The sequence below is a fragment of the Plectropomus leopardus genome, chromosome 16 (genome assembly GCF_008729295.1).
Source record: "Plectropomus leopardus isolate mb chromosome 16, YSFRI_Pleo_2.0, whole genome shotgun sequence".
Lineage (NCBI taxonomy): Eukaryota > Metazoa > Chordata > Actinopteri > Perciformes > Serranidae > Plectropomus > Plectropomus leopardus.
This window is the reverse complement of record NC_056478.1, coordinates 2806394-2828374: the sequence shown is the minus strand read 5'-3', so window position 1 is coordinate 2828374 and position 21981 is coordinate 2806394. Positions and strand designations below refer to the sequence as shown.

At 39.7% G+C, this 21981-nt stretch overlaps 1 protein-coding gene across 1 annotated transcript in view; it reads left to right on the top strand.

Annotated features, from left to right (window-relative positions):
- Positions 1–21981, top strand: part of LOC121955302 (neurexin-3b) — a 405202-nt gene that overhangs the window by 6580 nt on the left and 376641 nt on the right. Inside the window, exons 2-5 of the mRNA XM_042503183.1 lie at positions 255–1390; positions 10832–10849; positions 11232–11258; positions 13618–13629. Of these exons, the coding sequence (XP_042359117.1) occupies positions 694–1390; positions 10832–10849; positions 11232–11258; positions 13618–13629 (754 nt within the window). The 5' untranslated portion in view covers positions 255–693. The remainder of the gene's footprint in view (positions 1–254; positions 1391–10831; positions 10850–11231; positions 11259–13617; positions 13630–21981) is intronic.

The following is a 21981-nucleotide window of genomic DNA, read 5'->3' as shown; positions in this document are numbered from 1 at the left end:
ATAATGAATTACTTTTGATACTTAAGTACAACAAATATCAGATACTTAAAAACTTTAACTCAAGTTATATTCTCATAGGTGACTTTAACTTCTACCAAAGGTATTTTCTGGTTAGAAAGCTTTACTTTTATTCAAAAGTAAAGCTTTTCAGGTATTTTTAGGTACCTTGATTTATCGAGCGGAATAAAGTCTTAAATCTAACTGATCATAAACTGTCGCAACCCTGTTAAAATGATCTGTTTTTTTATCTACAGTTCTGTCCAAGGTGTGTCCAAAGCTGGAGGTCGAACCATGGGGCACGAAACCGGACCAACCATGAAGGTCATGTGCTTCAATCCAGGAAGTCGCCTCAAAGAGAAAGCACAGGATGCAGCTCTGAATCACTGACAAAACACACTGAGGATCACCTTCATCTCACCACTTTCACCTGTCCACTTTGTGTGGAAATCGGATATTTTTCCATATATCTCTGCATAGACTTGGCTGAGAAGATTAGATTCTGTCCATTATCAACATTAGATCTGCCTCCAAAAAAAGGATATTGCATTCTCCGCTTGACTATAAAATTATCTATGTGGAATATAACGTTCAGCAGATAAATCCTGGAACGCAGCCAGAGTCAGATGTTCTTATCAGTTTGAGGATCTATTCCCAGTTCTAACCCTCTTCTGGTGCATCCTGTTATTCTCTACGATGAATCCCAACAGCCTACCTGGTCATGTCCTCTTGCTGCTAAGTACCGTGCTGGGCCTGAGCGTAGGCTTGGAGTTTACTGGCTCTGAAGGTCAGTGGGCTCGCTACCTGCGCTGGGACGCCAGCTCCAGAAGTGACCTGACATTTCAGTTCAAGACTTCAGAATCGGAAGGCCTGCTGCTTTACTTCGATGACGCCGGCTTCTGCGACTTCCTGCTTCTCACTGTATCTGAGGGTAAGCTGCAGCTCCGCGTCAGCATCGACTGCGCCGAGACCACAATCACCTCTGACAAGATGGTCAACGACAGCCGCTGGCACTTTGCCGCCATCAACAGGCACAATTTGCGGACTGGCTTGGCCGTGGACGGCCAGACCAAGACGGAAGAGGTGCGTCCCCAGAGACGGTTCATGAAGATCGTTAGCGACCTCTTCCTCGGAGGGCTCCCGGGAGACATCCGCACATCTGCCATCACCCTGCCCTCTGTCCGTGAGCTGCCACCGTTCAAGGGAATTATCACAGATCTCAGTTATGGGAGTAAGCTGCCCACGCTCATCAATAGTCAGAAAGTACGCCTGGAGATGATGGGCCTATGCACAGAGAACCCCTGTGAGAATGGCGGGATCTGCTCGCTGGCAGATGGAGAAACCTACTGTGACTGCTCCAAAACTGGATATGTAGGTCGATACTGCACTGAAGGTAAGGGGGCTGGCTCCAGAGCTTTCTGTGTCAAGCGCTGCATATTGATTCAATCGTTGTACAGAAAAATATTCACAGGGATTCCTCGCAAATTTAGAACCGACCTAACAGCAAGTATGCATTCTGCCTGCAGGGAAACAGTTAAAAAATGGTATATTAAACCTTCATATCTGCTTTTTGCAGCAGATTGTCGAAATCATCTTATGGTGTGTGGATTACAGACTGCAAAAAATTGATTTAATTCAGGGTTTGTACAGTCATGAAATACCAAGAAAAACAGCAACTGCAAATACAAGTAGCAATTTCCAGGTCTGGAAACATTTTGGAAACTTTTGGAAAAGTCATGGAATTTTCACAGACTTGTATAATAACACATTATGTGCTCAATGACAGTCAGAAATTTGAAAACCCAACCATAATTTCTGTTTTTACAGTTTCTGGCTGTGATAAATGGCATAATTTTTGGTTATTTCGTAAAGGAAACATGCCTTCCAAACCTGCAGGCCGGAAACTTTGTAAGCCATGTTTTCTAAAAAAAATTCTCCCAAATTTTTTTCTATGAAATTCGCCAAAAATTTGTAAAAAATGTTTATAGAAAAAAATTGCCAATTTTTTGAATGGATTTTATTATTTTGAAAAAAATACTGCGGTAAAATCAATACAGAAAACAGCCATTTTAAGTTGTATGCCCTTTCCCTAAAGCCAAAATAAAAAATACAAGTCTCTCCCCAGTGCTTAAAAAATAATTTGACATGCCTCCCCTTTTTTGCACCACCCCCTCCCCTCTCACATATGACAAACAGTCCTTAAGCTATATTTGAATATTCATTTCTAACCATGTTCTGAATTCATTATTTATTATAGTATTATATATGTAAAATAAAAAAACTATTACAAGGTAATGAAAAAGAACCAACTAAGAGTATGGATGGGAATGTATGGTGTTTATAATTTACCTCAAAGTCATGGACATTTCTTGGTAAAAATGTGTTTGAACCCAGCTAACCCAGCTTTTTTTCTCCATGTGTCTGAATGACTCAATGCAATTTACACAGAATCAGTATATTTCTGTGTGGATTGTTGCTTTTACAGCGTCTTTCAGGAAAAGTCATATTTCATGTGGGAGTTAAATCAGAGGTGATGTGCTCAGCATTTCCTCTGCCTTCACAGTTATTACTTCTGAAGCGGTGGATACGGTATTAGCTGATATGACTAAAATTACAACACTCAGTTCTCTTTTCTCCGTTAAATGTATTCAGCTCCTGCAAGGTGGTGCAGGGACCTGAAGGTACACACAGTGTTTGGATGAGAAACAACTTCATCTATTTTTCCCTCTGCTTCTGTGCCAAGGTCATCTCTTTTTTGGGGGAGAGGAGTGTAATGAGATGCGGCTCTTTGACAATGTTCTACTCTATCTCTACACCTTTAAAGATGCAGGCACACTGAGTTTTTGCAGCTAATACTTGTGTATACTCACTGACAGTGATATAATGCAGGACCCACTTCTAAAAGCAAACAGGTCCTGCGCTTCCTCTCCAGGAAATACTAGAACATGATTTCTTTCTTGCACCGTACAGTGAACTACTTTCAGTTTTTATATGCAGGTTGAAGGCTGCTTCGTGTTAACCCTTTGAAACCTGGAGCAACATCACTTTACTTGTGCTGCTTTCAGAAACATTTTACAAGTATTTAAACCTTTGAACCCTTGTTTGATGGTTCAATTTATTTCAAAAATGTGGGAAAAAGGCAATTAAAAAATTCATCATTTTTTAAAAAGCTAGGGGAGAAAAGAAAGCTGTAAACTAAATTTATAATTATTGTAATTAAATGTGTAAAATTATGTTACAGAATTATTAAAAATTTTAACCCCTTTTTTCCTGGTCATTTACTTGTTTTTTCACTTTATTTCTCTAGTTTGAACCATAAGAGAAAAATGTCTAGGGAAAAAGGGAAAATACATTTATAATTTGATAATGACAAATTTAAAGTTATGTGACTAAATTATTATATTTTTTAAGCATCTTTTCCAGGTAATTTTTGTGGGTTTTTTGTTGTTTTAAAACTTTTTTTTTATCATTTATTTATTCGTTCATTCATTTGACTAATTTTCAGATAACTTTCTTGTATTTTTCATAATTTCTCGCCAATTTCTTCTTTCATTGATCATTGCCTTGTTCCCATCCTTTTCACAGAAACCAAGTCAATTTGCTCAGGTTTCAATGGGTTAATGTTAAAAACCCACATCTGTCACAACACGGCAATCCTCGCAGCCTTGAGATCAATGCAAGCTGATGCCAAGAATAATTTGCATCTTTCACAACATAAAAAAATCTGTTTTTCACATTTTGACTTGTAAACCAGAGAACACACAATTTCACTATAATCTCACGCTCTTTTCTTCATGTGTGAACTGTTGAAGATAACTTTGTGTGAACAGACCCATGTCAGATTTCCTCCGCTGCTGACCCACTTCCTGCCTGTCTAAATCAGACGGTCATGGCTTATAGGGATGACTCCATTTTGCCAAAAAATCGGGGGGATGCTCACTGAATTCTGTGGCAAGCTTTTAAAAACGGTGTCTGCTACGGTTAAGATGCTTTAATTTGTCACCATTACAGCACGCATTTGAGCATTTTTCAGATCTTCGTGCAGCGGTTTTTGGTTTCATAATGTGTCCCATCATTTGCTGCTCAAACGAAGCTGTTTGGAGCTTAAATCCCGAGCGCTAGCCCGTGGCGTTGTTGAGGACAGCACGCGATGTGCTGGTTGCAGAGCAGTCAAGCGGACGGGGCTGGACTTGCCCCTTTTTCGCTTCATCCCATTTGCTCATCGCCTCTGTCGAACAGTCGATGAAGGAGGAGGAGGAGGAGGGAGGAAGAGGAGGAGGAGGTGGGCCGTTTGTCTGAGAGCTGACGGGGGAGCTATGACATCCTCGCGTTAAAACAACCAAGATTTTAAGAGAGCGACTCAGGCGGACAGCTTGGACAGGGAGAGAGATGGTCATATCTCAGCCCCGGGGCAGAGCCAGTGTGACGAGTGAATTCACCACAGGCCTGTTGTACCCCAATTTGTCCCGGGAGGTCAGCTGTTGGACAAGAACCAACCTCTCCCCTGCTTTCTTCCACTCTGTCTGTCTTTCTCTCACGCACACAAATCTATCTGCACACCTTTTTTCTCCATCTTCCTCAAGCAATAACAGAGCGATGCAGGGATGGGTAGTCATATGAGCTCCCCAGCTGATCTGACTGCTGCTCTTTTTTGCCTTCCCATTAACTGATGTGGCTGATTGTTGATTATGCCACAGAGACGGGGAACCATAATTAGGAGGATAATGAGAACAGAGATGGCTAATTTGCCCGGAAAATGCCTGCACAAACACCACCGTCTACTGAAACTGTCTAAAAGCGAACTGGAACGTTGTTTTTTTTATTGCTTTGTCCACATGTCCACAAGTCATACTTGTTTTTCAAGTACCTAATGCAGGGATACTCAACTGCCTTTGTTTGGGGGGCACTTTTGCAAAATGGCAGGAGAACATTTCTCAGACTTTAGGACATTTGTAGGATCTCAGGACATTTTTAGGATTTAAAGACATTTCTAGGATTCTAGCAGATTTCTAGGATTTTAGGACATTTTTAGGATGTTAGGATATTCATTGGATTTGAGGATTTTTATACTGGCACTTTCTTTGATAAACAAGCTCTATTTTGATACTGTTTTATGCATTTGGCACCTTATGTATACCAAAACTACAAAACCAAAAGTCCCAGTGCAAATCACTTTAGCTTTATCGTGAATCTGAGAATGGTTGTGGGGGCACCCAGCGCCCTAGAGTTGGCCCACAGGCCATAAGTTGAGCATCACTGCTCTAACGTTTTCAGGGATAGTCAGAACTTTCACCATTTGCTGAAACAATTCCTCAGCACACCTGTCTGTGTCAGCACACTGTTGATTATGCTGCGTATTAATGAGCAATGAAAGCAGTCTGTCAAACCTGTGAATATTTACATGTTACATTATCGGTGTGCACGGCCCGGGCCGTGTGTGCATGCTCTCAGACACATTTGCATTTACAGGCGCGCACACAAACACAGACACGGACGCAGCATGGCCCCGGAGCTGCTCGTTAAAATGGGCAGATGGCTGACTGACTGAGTGGACTGGGCCTTGGAAGCATTTTGCCAGCCGTATTTCTAATGGTAGCCTGCTAGCCCACTGGCCTAGAAGGGAAATACGAGGAGCGGGCAGAATTAACATGTGAAATGAGAAATGAGGAACATTAGAAGTTGAGAAGAGCCTGTTTGTGCTAAATGTCACTCACATTCCCACACTGTTTGCCAAGTTTTTGGCATGCATTTCTTGCATCGTGGGTTAGGCTGCTGCTGAAGCATGATTATTGCACCGCAGTGATAATCGTGAGACAGTCCCATCTCTCTCTCTCTCTCTCTCTGAGCTCCTTCCCAAATGGTCCAGCTCGGCTAGCAGCTTAGCACCACAAACAGTTGGCCATAAAACACATGTTCAGTCTCTCCTCCCGTGTGGATCAGGATGTATCAGTGTGACTAACTGTGTCAGGGCAATGAGCTGAAATTAGACACCGCTCACCACTTGCTCTCCACACGTGTCGACTTTGGCAGGCAAATCCGCTGCTGTAGCTCCGGCCCTTTTGACGTGATAAGCTACTTCTTCCTGCGGAGTCATCTTTAATATCAACTCGTTTTGGCTGCCGTTATTAGCTGTGCAAATATCAGTATCTTTTATGGTAATGGTCCCTCATTCTGTTCAATTAAATTAATGGGGGTGACATTATGAAGTCCCTCGAATACCTTAGGGTTTTCCGGTTACAATGAGATATGCATAAGGTCAAGGTGATTAAGAGCTACATTGGATTGTTTAATGAATATGTAAAACGATCTCCCATTTCCTCTGTCGCAATCCTGCATTTGTAATGAACACTTTAAGACCCCTTTTTCCTGACCTGAACTCTTGTGCAATGTTCAGTCACCTTTCAAAAGTATTTAAACCACTGAAACCTGATCCAAACTGGTTTGATTTCTTTACTTAAAAAGCCAATCAGCAACTTTGCATAAATATCCTACAAATTGCAAAAAAAAGTAAGAATGTGACAAGAAATTTAATGAAAATAAGCCCAATTTTTTTTAAAAAAGAGAGAGAATTATTAAAAAATATTTTTTTAAGGGAAAAGCCTCCATAAAATTACATTTATAATTAGTACCATTATTTATTCAACTTAAGTTACTGAAATTTAAAAAAAAAAAAAAATCTCTTTTTTCGCTCTCTCCTCCATTTGAGTCATTTCTCATTAAGCTGCTCGTTGCCTTCCCATGTTTTTGAAGGAAATCAAGCAAATTTGCTCAGGTTTCAAAGGGTTAAAAATATCCACTGGTTTGATGGAAGGCTAGTAATTGATGGCTAGGGCAAGCAAACTGTTAAGCAAGTGCTAAAATGGTGCCTTCAGGCTTAGCTTTGGGGATTAATAAACAGACATGGAAAAAAATGACAGTTACAATAATCTTACTATAAAAAGTAGGTCAGGGGAAAAAAAGGGAAAAAATGGTGCAGGGACTTGCCTGATTTCAGTGCAGAGGGCATTTGCGTCTAGTGCCCAAGCTGAAAATTATGTTTGGATTTGAGTGGTGAAGCTGCTGGTAAAATAGAGCAGGGGGATTACGCTTGGACCACATGTCCTCCGCAGCACATTGGCTTGTTCCGGGCGCTGTCGCATCAAGAGGAAAGGGTTTTATCTACATGGGAAACTGAGCGCTGTAACACGCAAACGTGCACACACAGCAATCAGCATTTGCACAGTCAGAAAAAACAGATGTGCTCAGTGAAGCACACACATTCAGGGGTCCCCCCAGTTCTCCAGAAATGGAGCTCCACCGCTGCTCATCAGCTGGCCATTATCTCCCCTCCCCCCACCTCCATGCTTTGTCCTTCCCTTTACTCTCCCAATGTCATCCTTGGCTGTGGGAGGAGAAGTAGCAGCCATTTTGGACTCCCTAAAGGAGAAAAAAAATCACCCTTCCTTCACCGGCTTCAACATCACTTTTCTTGTGCTGCTTTCAGATTCCTCTCACAAGTATTTAAACCTTTGAGCAAACTGGTGCAACTTGTTCAAAATAAAAACATCGGAAAATGCAAAGAGCCACTTGGTAAAAAATGTTTCACAATTTGATAAATTTAGAAAAATTTGATCTTTTTTTTTTAAGCTAGGGAAAAATGTCTTTAAAAAAAGTAAAGAAAAGCTAGGGGGAAGCTGCACTTGTAATTAACATAATAACATATTTGTTGCAAAATGATTATAATTTTTAGGCACTTTTCCCAGGATATTGTCTTTTATTTATTTATTTTTGTCTCTCTCTCTCTTTTAAACTAATTTTCAGGTCATTTTCATGTACTTTTTACTCATTCTGTGCTAATTTTTGGGTAATTCTTCTTTCATTGCTCATTGCCCTCTTCCTATGTTTTTTAAAGAAATCAAGCCAGTTTGCTCACGTTTCAAAGGGTTAAATCTAGCATTTTACAAGATCTGAAGGGACAGTTCAGATTTTTGAAGTTGAGTCAGATGGGGAACTAATCCATAATTAGAGTACAAACAGTAATAAATGTCTGTCAGCACGCCTCCAGTTTAGAGAAGCAGGCTGGAGTCCGACACAAGCTATGCAATGCACTGTTGTGGAGGGGTCAACAACAAAACGTATTCTAGCCACCTAAAAATAGTCCCACTGTCAGTTTAAGTGTGTGCTATATTGAGAGTATTTTTACCCCTTTACCTTTCCATCAGACAGCCCATTTTGTCGGGAAAGTCACTCTAAGTTGTGCATCTTTACTCTCATCAAAGCCACCAGACTCCATTGACAGAAACAGTAATTTTAGCTCGCTGAACACAGGAGCTGCTGGTCTGTCGCTGCTTTGTTCAGTTAGTTAGTTTGTGTTATTTTGTGACTTTGGTGAATCCAAACTATCCCTTTTAGACGCCAAAGTCACACAATATCACGGATATACTACCTGATCGAGGCAGCTGTAGACCAGCAGCTCCTGTGTTCAGTGATGTCAGATTACTGTTTTTCTCAGTGCAGTCTGGTTTTGAGGAAAGTGATATAACAAATTAATTTTCCCGGTGGAAATCATTGTCTGACATTATTTATTTATTTTTTGGCAGGACTTTTTGTAGGTGGCTAAAATATGTTTTTTTGCTGACTCTTTCACAGCAGCAGACCTCTTAGCTTACATGTCGGACTACAAGCTTGTTTCTCAAAACTGGGTGTGTACCAACAGACATGTTCTGTTTGTAATATACTGTCTGTGGACGAGTACCTTATACAACCCCACTTCAAAAAATCTGAACTATCCCTTTAATGCTTAGAGAGGAAAACCGTTCATATCCAGTGGTGGAAAACAGGCCAGGCCTCTGTGCAGCCAGGATCAAAACAAAGCACAGACTCAAATGAATATCAGATATTGAGCATTAGAGCCGACACTTAAACTGTCTAATATTGTCTGTCTTGATTAGGATTTGTTTAATTTCCTCTTGTCAGTCCTTGATGCTCTCGAGGGGCTCTGATTACAGAAATCTCTCAGGATTCATTTTCGGCTACAGCACCAGGTTTGGATGAAAGCTCGACACAAAACCGCAGAAACAACTGAGCGATCGTTCATGTGGCCTAAATCAGAGTGGCATGTTTGATACCCACAGGGTGTCATCCACGGGTGAGATCCTGGTGAGGATGTTTGCCGTGAGGGAGTTTAATGTGTGGCTTGATATTTTTTTGGCTTGCCATTATGTGAACAGCAGGAGTCCCACAGTGAGCATTCCTCTGAGAAACCACAAGGGTTGTGCTGAATTTGGGTCAGCAGTGCAAAAAAAAAAAAGAAAAAAAAAAGATAGGGTGGGTTAAAGGGATAGTTCAGTTTTTTGAAGTGGGGCTGTTTGAGATACTTAGCTATAGACAGAGTGTTACATGCAGTAGATGTCAGTTTGCACGCCATCATGTTGGAAAAGCAGACCGGAGTCCAACATGTAAACTAAACAATCCACTGCTGAAGATGGGGGTCAGCAACAAAATGTTTTTTAACCACCATAAAAATCAATATTAGTTTAAGTGTACGCTATATTGAGTGTTTTCACTGCTTTATCTTAATGTCAGACAGTAATTGATTTACAGGGTTCCCACAATCATGAAAAGCCTGGAAAAGTAATTCAATTTCCTAATCTCATTTTACAGGTCTGGAAAAATGAGGGCATATGTCAAAATCTTTAAAAATTTGGAAAAGTCATAGGATTTGTTGTGTGTGATGAAAGTAATTTTTTAAGTAACCTTCCACGGATAGCCCTCTACATAATGTAATGTGACAGCAAATATATTTTTTGTCAGCTGTTTACATAATGTAGCTCTAATATGCGTCAACTCAGATTCGCACGATATATCGATTCAGTGTCAACATTGCAATGTGCAATAGTCACATTAGAAGATGTGAAATGTCACGTAAGGCATATTAACTCAAAAGCCACCAGACTCCATTGAGAAAAACATAAATTTTACCTCACTGAACACAGGAGCTGCTGGTTTACTGCTGCTTCGATCAGTTAGTTTCATTTTGTGACTTTGGCGTGTAAAAGGGTGAGTTGGGACTCACCAAAGTCACACAATAACACAAACTAACAAACTGATAGAGGCAGCGGCAGACCAGCAGCTCCTGTTTTCTGCAGTGTGAAATGACTGCTTTTCTCAAAGGAGTCTGGCTTTAAAGAGAGCGATAAAACAGCTTCATTTTTTTGTTAGTCAAAATACATTTTGTTGCCGACCTCCATGCACATCAGTACATTGCTTAGCTTCCATGTGGGACTTCATCGTGTTTCTCCAAACTGGGGATGTGCCGTCTGAAATCTACTGTATGTCACACACTGTCTATGGATGTGTACCCCACACTACCCCACCTCAAAAACTCCATACTAATCCTTCAAAGGGTCTAAAAGAGACGCGGAGGAGAAAGATATGGGTCTGAGAAGGAGCATCCAAAGATCCACAAACCTCACAACACCATAAATCCTCATGGATTTATGTCTCTTTTTATATGTGTGTGAGGCACTCTGTGTGATAAAAGTTGCAGAATATTATGCCATTGTAAAAAAATATTCGAAATGTGAAAGAGTTGTTTGCAAAATGTGTAATCTGATTCCCCAAATAGAGGGGACAGATGAAGTTTTATGTGTTTCTCTCCACAGGGGTTCACGCTCAGGTAGTGACTTTGATCAGACATGTCAAGGGGCTCCTCTTTGGTCCTTACATGGAGCATAATGCATAGAAGTGTGTTTGTTTAGTTTTGCATGTTAGGTAGATGCACATGCAAAAGCAGCTGGTGTGTGTTGCTAATGCGGGACTTTGCTTTCTCTTCTTTCCTGTTTCGACTCCACAGCAGTCCAGAGAAAACCAGGTGAGTCTCAAGAAAAGTTCAATTGTAGCAACAGTTCTTTATTTCATAGTTATGTAATGTAAAAATATTTATGCATTCAGCTTTAAAAGGCAGGCACAAATGTACCAGTAATCCAGTTATATAATTTATAATTGACATTTATTCAGTAAACAAGCTGCAGAGCTGCTTAATATTCACATACTGTGTTGCTCTCTTTATTAGTCGTTTGTCTGTTTCAACAGAAAGCTTTCAGATGCACTTGGGAAAGCTTTGCTTTTAGTGTGATAGCCATGGTTTGCCATCATGCAAAGCATGCATAATGACAATACAGCTGTAGTATTGGTGTGCTGTTGTTCTGAATTTTCTCTCTCTGTCCCTCTCTGTTTGATTTTTTCTCCTCAAGGCCTGGCGCACCTGAAGGCAGAGCAAGGTCTGTTCTTTGTCTTTATAGAGCTCTATTGTGTTTTTTATGTTCACTCACCGCCTGGCTTTGTTTTGGGGCGTAATTTTACGCCGTGTGCCTTCACTACCTGTCCGTGTTCATTTGTGTGTTGCGATGCTCCCATTGTTGCTGCAGAGAAGTGGGAGTGTGTGTGTGTGTGTTTGGAGGAGTGCATGGCGGCATGGCATGTTCCTCATCTCACCTTCGTCTGTCTCTCTCTCTCTACGCTTCTGTCTCTCCTCACCCTCGTCTCACCCAGGTTTCTGTGTATTACATAATTGTGTACTGCTCTCAGTTCCACTGCTAACATGCAGTGACACACTCCACTGTTCCTGCTCGACCTCTGCAGCGACTGCGTGGGGGAGGGGAGGAGGGATGAGAAGCAGGGGGGCAGGAGGGCGGATAAGGAAATGACTGGAATTAGGGGAGACAGCTAAGAGGAGCAAGAAGAAGAGGGGCATGGGAGATAGAGAGGGAAAACAGGAAAATAAGGAACAAAAAGTGTCAGGGTTAGGTAAGGTACATAGAGAGGAAACAGCCTAGTTTCTCTCTCAATTACGTTTCTTATTGGAGAAATCTGCAGCGTGCTATTTATGCCCAGTGTTAATGTAGGAAGTATGCAGGAGTGTGTGGAGCTTGGAGTCACTGTTGCAATGTAATGTTTAATGTTAGCTTCTTTTTTAAACCATAGTCATTGTATTTCTTTAGTTGTTACCAATGTTGTAGTTGGTGCTTAACCTTTGATACCTTAACATGAGTTAAGTTAAGTTTTTTTTGTCATAACCACAATGTTTCCCCGACCTTGACCATACTGTAGTCACCATGCGCATATTTACAAAGAAGTCATTTTCAGTTAACTCTCAACATTCGAAGCAGCAGTTGATAAAGTCTTTCAATAAGGAATGTCAGTTTTGCAGTTAATTTTTCAGAGAAAAAGCTAAATAGTGTGAAATACATGACAGATGCGTTGCCTTTTTCTGTGGTGCTCCATTAATTAAATGAGCCTTAACGCCGCATTTCAAAGTGCTGCCATTGGTGGTGAAATTTTAATATTTGGTCTTGTAAATGTTTTGCTTTATTTTATGTTAGCTTTGCTGACAGACAGCTACCTGCAGAAACATAGATAGATATAGATATAGAAACGGAGATACCTCATTGGCTGCTGCTCTGGGCTCGCCATGATGGGCCTCCGCAGGTGGCAGGGAGGTTAAGATCTGCTAGTAAACAAATACATGTGCGCTGAGAAATTTTGCAACAAAATCAACCGTGACTCACTTAATTTTGAACAGATTTTCATGAAATTTGTTTTGCTATAAAGGTTGGAAAGTAACCATGATAGTGTTTACTTGTTTGAATCAGTTTCAGTTACTGGCGGCCGTCTAACTATTTATGTAGAAACTTTGAAAACAGGGTTCACAAAGTGCTTTGACAAACAAAACAAAGGCAGAAATGGGAAATATGGAAGGCGATACAACGGCAGAAAGCCAAACAGTCCTAGTGAGCAGAAACCGAAAATGGCTTTGAGTAAAGATAAAGTTAAAACAAGAGGACAAATAATGCAAGATCCAGGACGCATAATGTCAATATAAAATAATACAAACAAAAATACCAAAAGCATTTAACGCAGTAAAACCACACATAAAAGGAAATAAAACGTGAATAAACAGGTAAAATAAATAAAAGATAAACAAAAGGGATAAAGAAGAAATAAAAAGATAAAATCAAGTGTATAAAAAATGTTTTTTATAATCAGTATTTTCAGTGGAAACTCTAAGATCTCTTGACTTGCCTGCAAACATTTAGTCAATCTCTGCCTTCGTTTTTGAACTTGACAGCTTGTAAAATCTCTTGATGTTGCAGACCTTTGAGCCAGAATTAAGAAAGCAGTTATATTAAATGTGTTTTTTTTTTTTTTTACATGGCCTTCATGTTCCTCCTTTTAAATAACAAGCAAGGTCAACAGAGCTTTCATCTTTGAGCTAAACAAAACTGGCCACAATCAGCGGGTACAAATGCACAACCCTCAAGTGGTCGCCATGACTCGAGCACCACTTCCATGAAGAGGACGTGCAAATGAATGCTGCTGTGCCTCTTTCTGCTGCGACCTCAGATAAAGAAAACATGTCCGGGTCGTGTGCTGCCTACATCCCCGTCTCCCATTTCTCTGACATTTGCATGATTGTCAACATTTTGCATGAAAGTGTCAGCTGGCAGTGTGCGAGCTTACTGTAGACTAACAATAGCTTTTCCCCACTTTTCTGCTGTCTTTTCTCTGGTGCTGTGCGCGGGATGACTCTCTTCCCCTCTTTTATCTCTACGGATCCTCTCTCCTCTCCAAAAACTGTAGGTAGAAACAAAGGTACAACATCCCTTTTTCCCCTACTGTACTTTTATCTGCGCTGCAAGAGCTGTGTGTGTGTGTGTGTGTGTGTGTGTGTGTGTGTGTGTGTGTGAAATTTGGGCTTGTGCTGCCACTGGTTAATCATTCATTATGTGTGTTCATTAAATGTGTGCATATGCTCGTGTGTGTGTGTGTGTGTGTGTGAGAGAGAGAGTGAAAATCCGGTGGACTCGATGCTTTCCAGCTTGCGAGCGCCCACACGTACTGTTGCGTGAAGGATGAGCGATTGACTGGAGATGAAAAGAAATATGGTGTCAGAGACTAAATGATTTTCACTTGATTATCGCTGTCTAATATAAAACGATGAGAAAGAGCTCTGCGATGAATTGTTCGGCGTCTTTGCAAACAGTAAATATTAATGAAAGTGTCTGTTTGGAGACGAGACGTGCGTCCGTCTGTGTGTTTAAGTGCCTAATTGGATGTGACAGGTCTGTGTGTGTTGAAAGGGAGCTGATTGGTGAATTTGACCCGACATTTGGCTTCATCTGAATGAGGTCGTAGCGGTGGCCTCCGTGTATTGCAGTCGTGCAGAGAATGGCCTCATTATTCATTTATCAGAGTCATGTGATACACTGTTTAGCTGTGTGTGGTCATGCGTGTTGTGTGCCTCCTTTGGCTGGAAAAACTGTGAATTATGATCACCCGATTTGATTGATCAGTTTAATTGACCAAAATGTGACTACAATGAGACTGTCGTCAGTGGTGTGTGTGTGTGTGTGAGATTCCTATCTTTACTATTCTGAACAAGTGACCTTTCGCTAAGCCCCGCCCCCATCCTTGCACAATAATTTAATGGATATAAACATGTTTTTTAAAATCAGTCTACTGAGGGAATATGAGATGATAGAATAGAGATGGAAACAGTAAGATTTGATATAAGATAGGTTGCTTTTGATAGTGTGACTAGTTTTTTGTATTGATGTTTCTTTGTTCTGTGATTTGTGTGTGTGTGTGTTTGTGTGTGTGTGTGTGTGTATTTGTTTATTCAGATTGATCTGTTCAGGTTTATGTCTTAATTCTTGTTTGTTTAGATCATGTGTGTATGGTGAATACTAGGACAGTACTTTTGAATATTGATGTACAAAACTAACTTGATTTTTACAAATTTGAAAAAAGAGGGTAGGATTTGATAATTATTCACTTTCTCCTCCTCCCTTTCAGACATGAGATGCTGACATTTGTTTACTGAATATGTCCAGTGGGCATTCTGGTGCCAAATAAAGATCTAACTAAATAACAAAAAAAAACACAGTTTACAATGATAGCAGGGCAGATTTACCTCTCAGAGTTATGTTTGCTTCCTCAAGGACGCCGTCCTGATATCATGATGCAAACGTTGGCGATGAGCTCACCGGTGGGATACACACATGCACTAACAAACACTCGTGGCCAGTCTGACCACAACAAACCACAGAGGCTCGGATACAACTTGCACATGTTTATGTATTCAGCTGCTTTTTGTGTTTCATTTGACGTGGATGTTATGTGTGCTTATTTGTAGTTCGTGACAGCTGCATTTGTCTGCTTGTGTTTATTGTTGTAACAATCTTTATGCTGCCATCTCGGCCAGGCTGCTCGTGAAAAAGACAATGTTCAACTCACGTAGAGACGACGCGACTTTAGTCTCTGCTGAAAATGTCATTATTATTTTTTCACAGCTAATTTTAGTTTGCTGTTGTATTAAAGCTCTCAATGTAACATACAGAACCTTTAAATATACACTTGTTGACTTCATATAGGACAACATGGTAAAAGACTGAGGCTTAATCAGTCTCAGGATAAAAAATCTGCAACTTCACAAGGTGATGATCCACATCAAAGACACAGAAACAACAGCATCGTTCTCTTATAGCAGACTTACCTACCAGCACAGTGTGATGTGCTCCTCAACCTTTCAAGAAATGCTACGTTACTACTATAGATATTAAGATAATTAGCCAGACATGTCAGCATTTGATTTGTCTTATTTTAGGGAAGACAAACTCACTTTTTAATCTTTCTTACCCTTTTATTTTTTGTTTTTACTTGTGTAAATGCTAAAGAAATGACGTCACTCTCTGAACTCTTTTATACTGTGTATAGGTTTGACTACAGCCTCATGCAAATTACTTCTTCATATGAAGAAATCCCAAGCTTGCCCGTCTGCCTAATTACTGTTGCTGAGCTATGATTGGACAATCGCTGCTCTGGGAAAGGGCTCAGCAAGTGCTCAATTGGGATTATCTATCTTGATTGATATCAAGTAATGTAACGTTATATTTTCTGAATTCTGACTGAAGTCTGATGTGTGTGTGAGTCTGCTCTTGGCTCTGTACCAGACCCCGCTCTGTCCTCTCCCTGTGGATGGGGCAAACCCAAAAACCGAATTCCCTTACACTTGCATCAGCATCTTCGGTAGTGGGCCGACGAGTGTGTAGTGAGCGGTCCCTCAGCGTCGCGGTTGTTAGCACTGTTGCATAACATAGCAGGAAGGATGCGGGTTTGATGCACAGCTCTGGTCCTGTCTGTGTGGAGTCCGTCGGGGTTTTTCCTCTGGGCGTTCCATTTTTCCTCCAACTGTTCAAGGACATGCAAATCAAATGGACAGGGGACTAAGGACACCTATAGGGAAACGTGAATGATTGTCTCTATATCTGTAGTGCCTCAGAAATAGTAGTAGGTAAAATAGTAGGCAGAGTGATGCAGGTTTTTTACCAGCTACACAGTCTGTGTCTTTGTAGGTGTGGCTGCTGCCAGCTTCACTGTGTGCATATTGAGCTTTGCCAAATCATAATGCAGGTCGTGATGCAGGGTTTGGAAGTGTAACTGGTGTTGAATTATAGGGGTGTAAATCACAACTTTTATCACGATCTATCAATTCTATGGACAAGATAAGATAAGAAGGCTTTATTGTCTTTATATCAAAATATAACGTAATTGCGAGTGCTCCTCCCAGCAGTGCTTGAACATAATACACACATTAAAAAAACACATACAAATACACATAATTACCAATCATAAAACAAGGGCAGGCAAAATGCATTGGTATAAAATATAAAATAAATAGAATAAATAAAATGACAGATATTGCACATTTAGCAGTATTATTGCACGTCCATATTGATATTCATATGTCTACAAAAATGTAAAATGGGTTGCAGAGTCAGAATGTGTGTTGGTTGAGAGTGGATAGACATGGGAAAGAAACTGTCCATGAGTCTGGTGGTTTGTGTTTTTATTGAGCTGTATCATCTACCTGTGACGCGTCAGCAAATACCCTCTTTTTTTTTGGCTGCTTACTGTTGCCTGCCTGGTTCAAGGCTGCTAGCATTGTTTGGATGTTTAGGAAGAAGGTGTGTCTTGCCAAAAATGGTTTACGCAGATGTGCCTTGGGAAATTTAAAGTACTGAATTAATTAACTTGATCATTTTAAAAACAGATAAATGGATCAATTGACTTGGCAACTTGGCAAATACCGTGGCTTAGTTGGTGATCTGGGCGTTAGACGCAGATGCAGAAAGATACCTCATGATTCACAGCCAGATGGCGTCAGTTTGAAATGCTGCTGGTAACAATGTGAAATAAGGAGCGGAAAAGTCCCTGTGGGGCGGGATGGGAGGTGCATTGGTCAAACAAACCCTGGACTTTCACCCAGGAGCCCGTTTCCATCCTACATGACTGTAGAGCCAGACCATGATGTTTTTTGTTTTTCTTTAAACTTAACCACCCTTTCGTTGCAAAAAGAAATGAACATGAGATACCAGATGCTTTACAGATGTAAGTTTATTTTGAAAAAGACTTTATGAATGTTAGAGCAGAAACTGTACATTTCTTGTGAAAACAGAAGTGCATTTTTAAAAGACACAGTGTGTTCTACAGGAGTAAATTAACAACGCAGGAGGATGCTCAGCACGCCAGATTTAGTTATGAACGTTCACTGATCATGTGCCAGTATTAGACATGCTGAGATGAGAATGTGTTGGAAATGTAAAAACACCTACAAGGTTGCTGTGCTGTGTCGCTTTGCTTCTGATGCAATTAGGTTTTTATTTTAATCATTTTGTGACACATTATCGTTTGTGTATTTTTTACACATAGTTTTTATCTGTTGAAGGGCTGCAGAGCTGCATGTAGAGAAAAAAGAAATTGACCAGCCACGTAAAGATTGAGACAAATTGAGACATGGCAGCTTTCTTATTCAACATGAAATCTTCAGTTAATTATAATGGACGCACTCTGCTGTGCACGTGTCGTGCTGTGTTTGTTCTCTATGTATTTTGGCTGTTAAACCTGCAATGATGCCCCCTGACCAGGGTAGGAAATTAGCACCAGCCACCAGACAAATTCTAGTAAAATATGCAAGTGGCTGCTCGATTTGCTTCACTCACCAGCCAATAAAACAATGGTAATTTATTGAGTGGCTGGTATCCACAAGCCACAGCGGCAGGTGCACGAAATATTACATTTTCATCTCTGCTCCAGACTATCCTGTCTCTGGAAAGGAATAATTATGTTTAAAAAAAAAAATGGAAAACAGTACCAGAATTTTGGCTGCTTTATCAAAAATGTATTATTTTTTTCCCTTGGGGATTAATAAAGTATATAAAATTAAATTAAAGAATACCAAAAACGAAAAGAAAATAAATAAATCAGGTTATGTAACCTAAAACACTTTTTTTAGAGAGGTACCAGGATCATGATGTATAAAATGAGAGTGCGTCTCACAGCAGGTCCCCGTGCTATTGGATTTATGTCTCTGCAGATGTGTGAATGTACTGTAAATGGCACAGTGGTTGGAGGACACAGTAAGTGGGAGGCTGGGGACAGATGGGAGAGAGTGGGGGAGGGGAGCGGATAGAGTGCTGCAGATGAAGGGGCCAGGGGAGCCTCAGTGTTGCCAGGCCACATATTTCTAATGAGAAATGTGGAGCACCTTGTCCATTCTGGACTCAGATCTGGGGCTGACGCTGCCTGAACCCGGAGGCATCTATTGAGAAAGTTTAGTCCCCTGCAATCAGCCGGGCCCTGATTGTTGTTGGCTCATGCAACTTTTTTTTCTTTTTTTTTTTGATAGCTTTGACGATATAACTTTTTGTGAGCCATGGCAGTGAACCAAGGACCGTGCTCCAGTTAGCAACATTGCTCCAGTTAGCGAGTTCAACATGCAGATGTGCACATATTATTAGACTTCACTTCGAGATGTTTTTGAGATCACACGTGTTCTTCTGGTTGCAAATTAAATGACCTGTTCTGTCATTGCGGAAAGGGTATTACAAAAGACTAAATTTACAGCTGACACTATGTGATCGTACCTAAAAAACCTCAAAGAAAAAGACAAAATTATGTTATTTAATTCAGCCAATAAATTCATTTATTGAATAACATAAATCATCCTGGGTACGTCAACCAATCTATGTCTCAAATAAAATCTTTATTATGGGACATTGTTTTCATGTTATCATGTTGAATATCATATTTAATTTAATCAATATAATGCTGCATCACATATCTGTTATTATTGCAATGTTTAAATGTTGCATTTAAATGTTACATTTAAATGTAATGTAAATATATAAATGCTTTTAATTGATATTAATGTTCTCTTTCTTAATGATTTTGTTTTTAAGTAATATTTGCAATAATTGTTAAATTATTTTTAATTGAACTTTTAATGTCAAGCAAAATCAATCAGTGTTAATGACATGTAATCAGAAACCACATCAATGAATCATTTAATCAGATATTTGTATAAATTAACTTAAATTGTGACCCATTATTTTAATTTACAACAACTAAGCTATGAAATATATTATCTACAATCAAACCAGAAAGTCAGAATTAAAAGAAAATCTTATAAACAGCTCAGATCAACCACAGATTACAGTAATAAACACCAACGTGAACAATTACAATCACATCGCAGCCCCCATCACAAAAGTCACAGAAATCGAATGGATGAATGGATGGATGAATGGATGGATGAATGGATGGATGAATGGATGAATAGTTTGCTGCGGACACTTGCGTAACAACACTGCTCGCGTACTGCATAAATAATTCATTTGCCATCAAGATAATGAGACCTGATCATGAGAGCCTGTGTTTACACTTTGTGGTAATTATGAGTAGCTGTTAGTTTTATTATGTGGAGAAGAGAGCTGAGTATAATGTGTAATACAGTAAGAATGAAAGCACCAGGTGTTATGTGTTAGATGTGTTAACACTTTGAGGTATCATATTAAAACAAAGATTTATGCTGATTATTGCAACAAGGGAACACTGTTAATGTTTTCTCACCACATAATTAAAGGGTAATGTGAGTATTTTTTAATGTGGACCCTTTTTTGAAGCAATGGAAGCAACAATTTTTGATGTTGATCCAGTATTTAGTGAGAGCGCTGCAGCGACAAAACAGGCTGAGCTGAACCAATTTGGGAAACTTTTTACAGTCCATTTATTTCCACTAGAAGTTCTTGTTTTGCCACTGATAGGATCAGCTTGTATGACAGCATTATGGGAAGAATCCCCGCAGAGATGGACTCTTTTCTTAAGGAGTAATATCCCTTTTTGTTTGACCAGAACCCCGCCATCACCAAACACACCAGACTCCATTTAAATAAACAGGCTTTTTTGTACAGGGCCAGCATATTTTCCCATCTAACTGAATGAATTAGGGATTTATGTCAACCAAACCAGAGCTTATGATTGTTGAAACAGCAAAAAAAAAGACCTTGATGGTTTTTGTGAGTTTATTTTGTTTCTGAAAAGTTTGAATGAAGTATGTTTTGATGATGAATGAATGTTTATTTAAATTGAGTCTTGTGGGTTGACAATGGCAATTTTGGGGCAGTTTCTAGTTAAACAAAAAGGACCTTACTTTTTCACAAAAAGGTCTGTCAATGTAGGGATCCTTTCCTTCTGTTGTCAGGCACATATAATAATAATAATGATGATAATGATAATAATAATAATAATAATATTCTGAGCCTGTCAACAGCAAAACAAAAAAAAACTGTGGGTGGCAGTTCTTTCTCTCAATACAGGATGAATTTCAAGAACTGTAGTTCCTGTTAATCATTTAGGGACAAAATCTTTGAAAAGTAAAGGGTCCCGGTTGACGAGTACCAAAGTTACTTTTAACTATGCAGTGACAAAAATAATTACATTTTTGTGGTGGTATATAAGTGTTTGGTAATTAGTAATTTTGATCAAAAAAGTCTTACATTTTTGGCAGTTTACTTAGCCTTCTACTACTACGACCACGTCACAAAGCATTGATGAGCATAAATTCATTTGCATATTTTCTCTTAACGTAACGACAAACAAAAACCAGTAAAACACACTCTGACCACCGCGTCGTGCTCATGAAGGCCCATATTGCGCTCACTGACTTGTGACATCATTATTTCCTCCCCCATGTCTAATCAATGGTGTGCTTTCAGTGGACACCTGGATGGTGTTCATCAGGGTATGACCAAGGTCAGAGATGAGACTCTGAGCTGCAGCCTGCAGGTCTCGCTGCCAGCATCACCTAATGGCTTTCCCCCGAACACAAAAACATCTATTGTGTGCGTGACAAAAGCTTGACGTCGCTGTAAATTTTAGCTGAATGCATGCACACAATAGCTACACCTTACAATAATGCAAATCAGAGTTTATGTAAAACCTTGTTGACATTGTTTCATTCGAATGGGAGAACATAAATATATAGTGGACATTATTGCAGGTCATTGGAGAGAATTACAGTGTGCAGTCCTTCATATATCCTTCATATATCTGTACTCACCGTAGATCAGGGGCGTCATTAGGCCTGGGTGTCCGAGGCTTCAACACCGAGTCTTTTAGAAAAAGCCCTGGATCTTAACACACACACAAACACACACACACACACACACACACACGCAGCCCTAAGGGACTGTTCTTTATTTATTAGAGGAGTGGGTTGGCTATTTTGTTGTTCTTTTTCTGACCCTCCCCGAAGCTACAAATATTTTTCCTGAGCCTCTGTGGGTGACTCGGGGGGAAAATGCATAAAGCGTTCAACTTGCATGATGTGTTTTGACAGTTTCTGGCTTTGATAAATTAAAAATATATAATGGAGTAATTTGGAAATTTTTATTTTGGTGGACCCACTGGCGCGTTTGTTTTGAATTTTTTTTTGTGGTTGTTTTTTTTTTTTTTTAATTACCAAAATTTTAAATGAAAAAAAATCACCAAAACTTTTAAAATCACCAACATTTTAAAATAAATATTTTATATTTTTATATATTTTTGGCATGTTATTATATTTAATCTAGGTCTCTCTACATGGACAGCTGCTAACATTTAAAA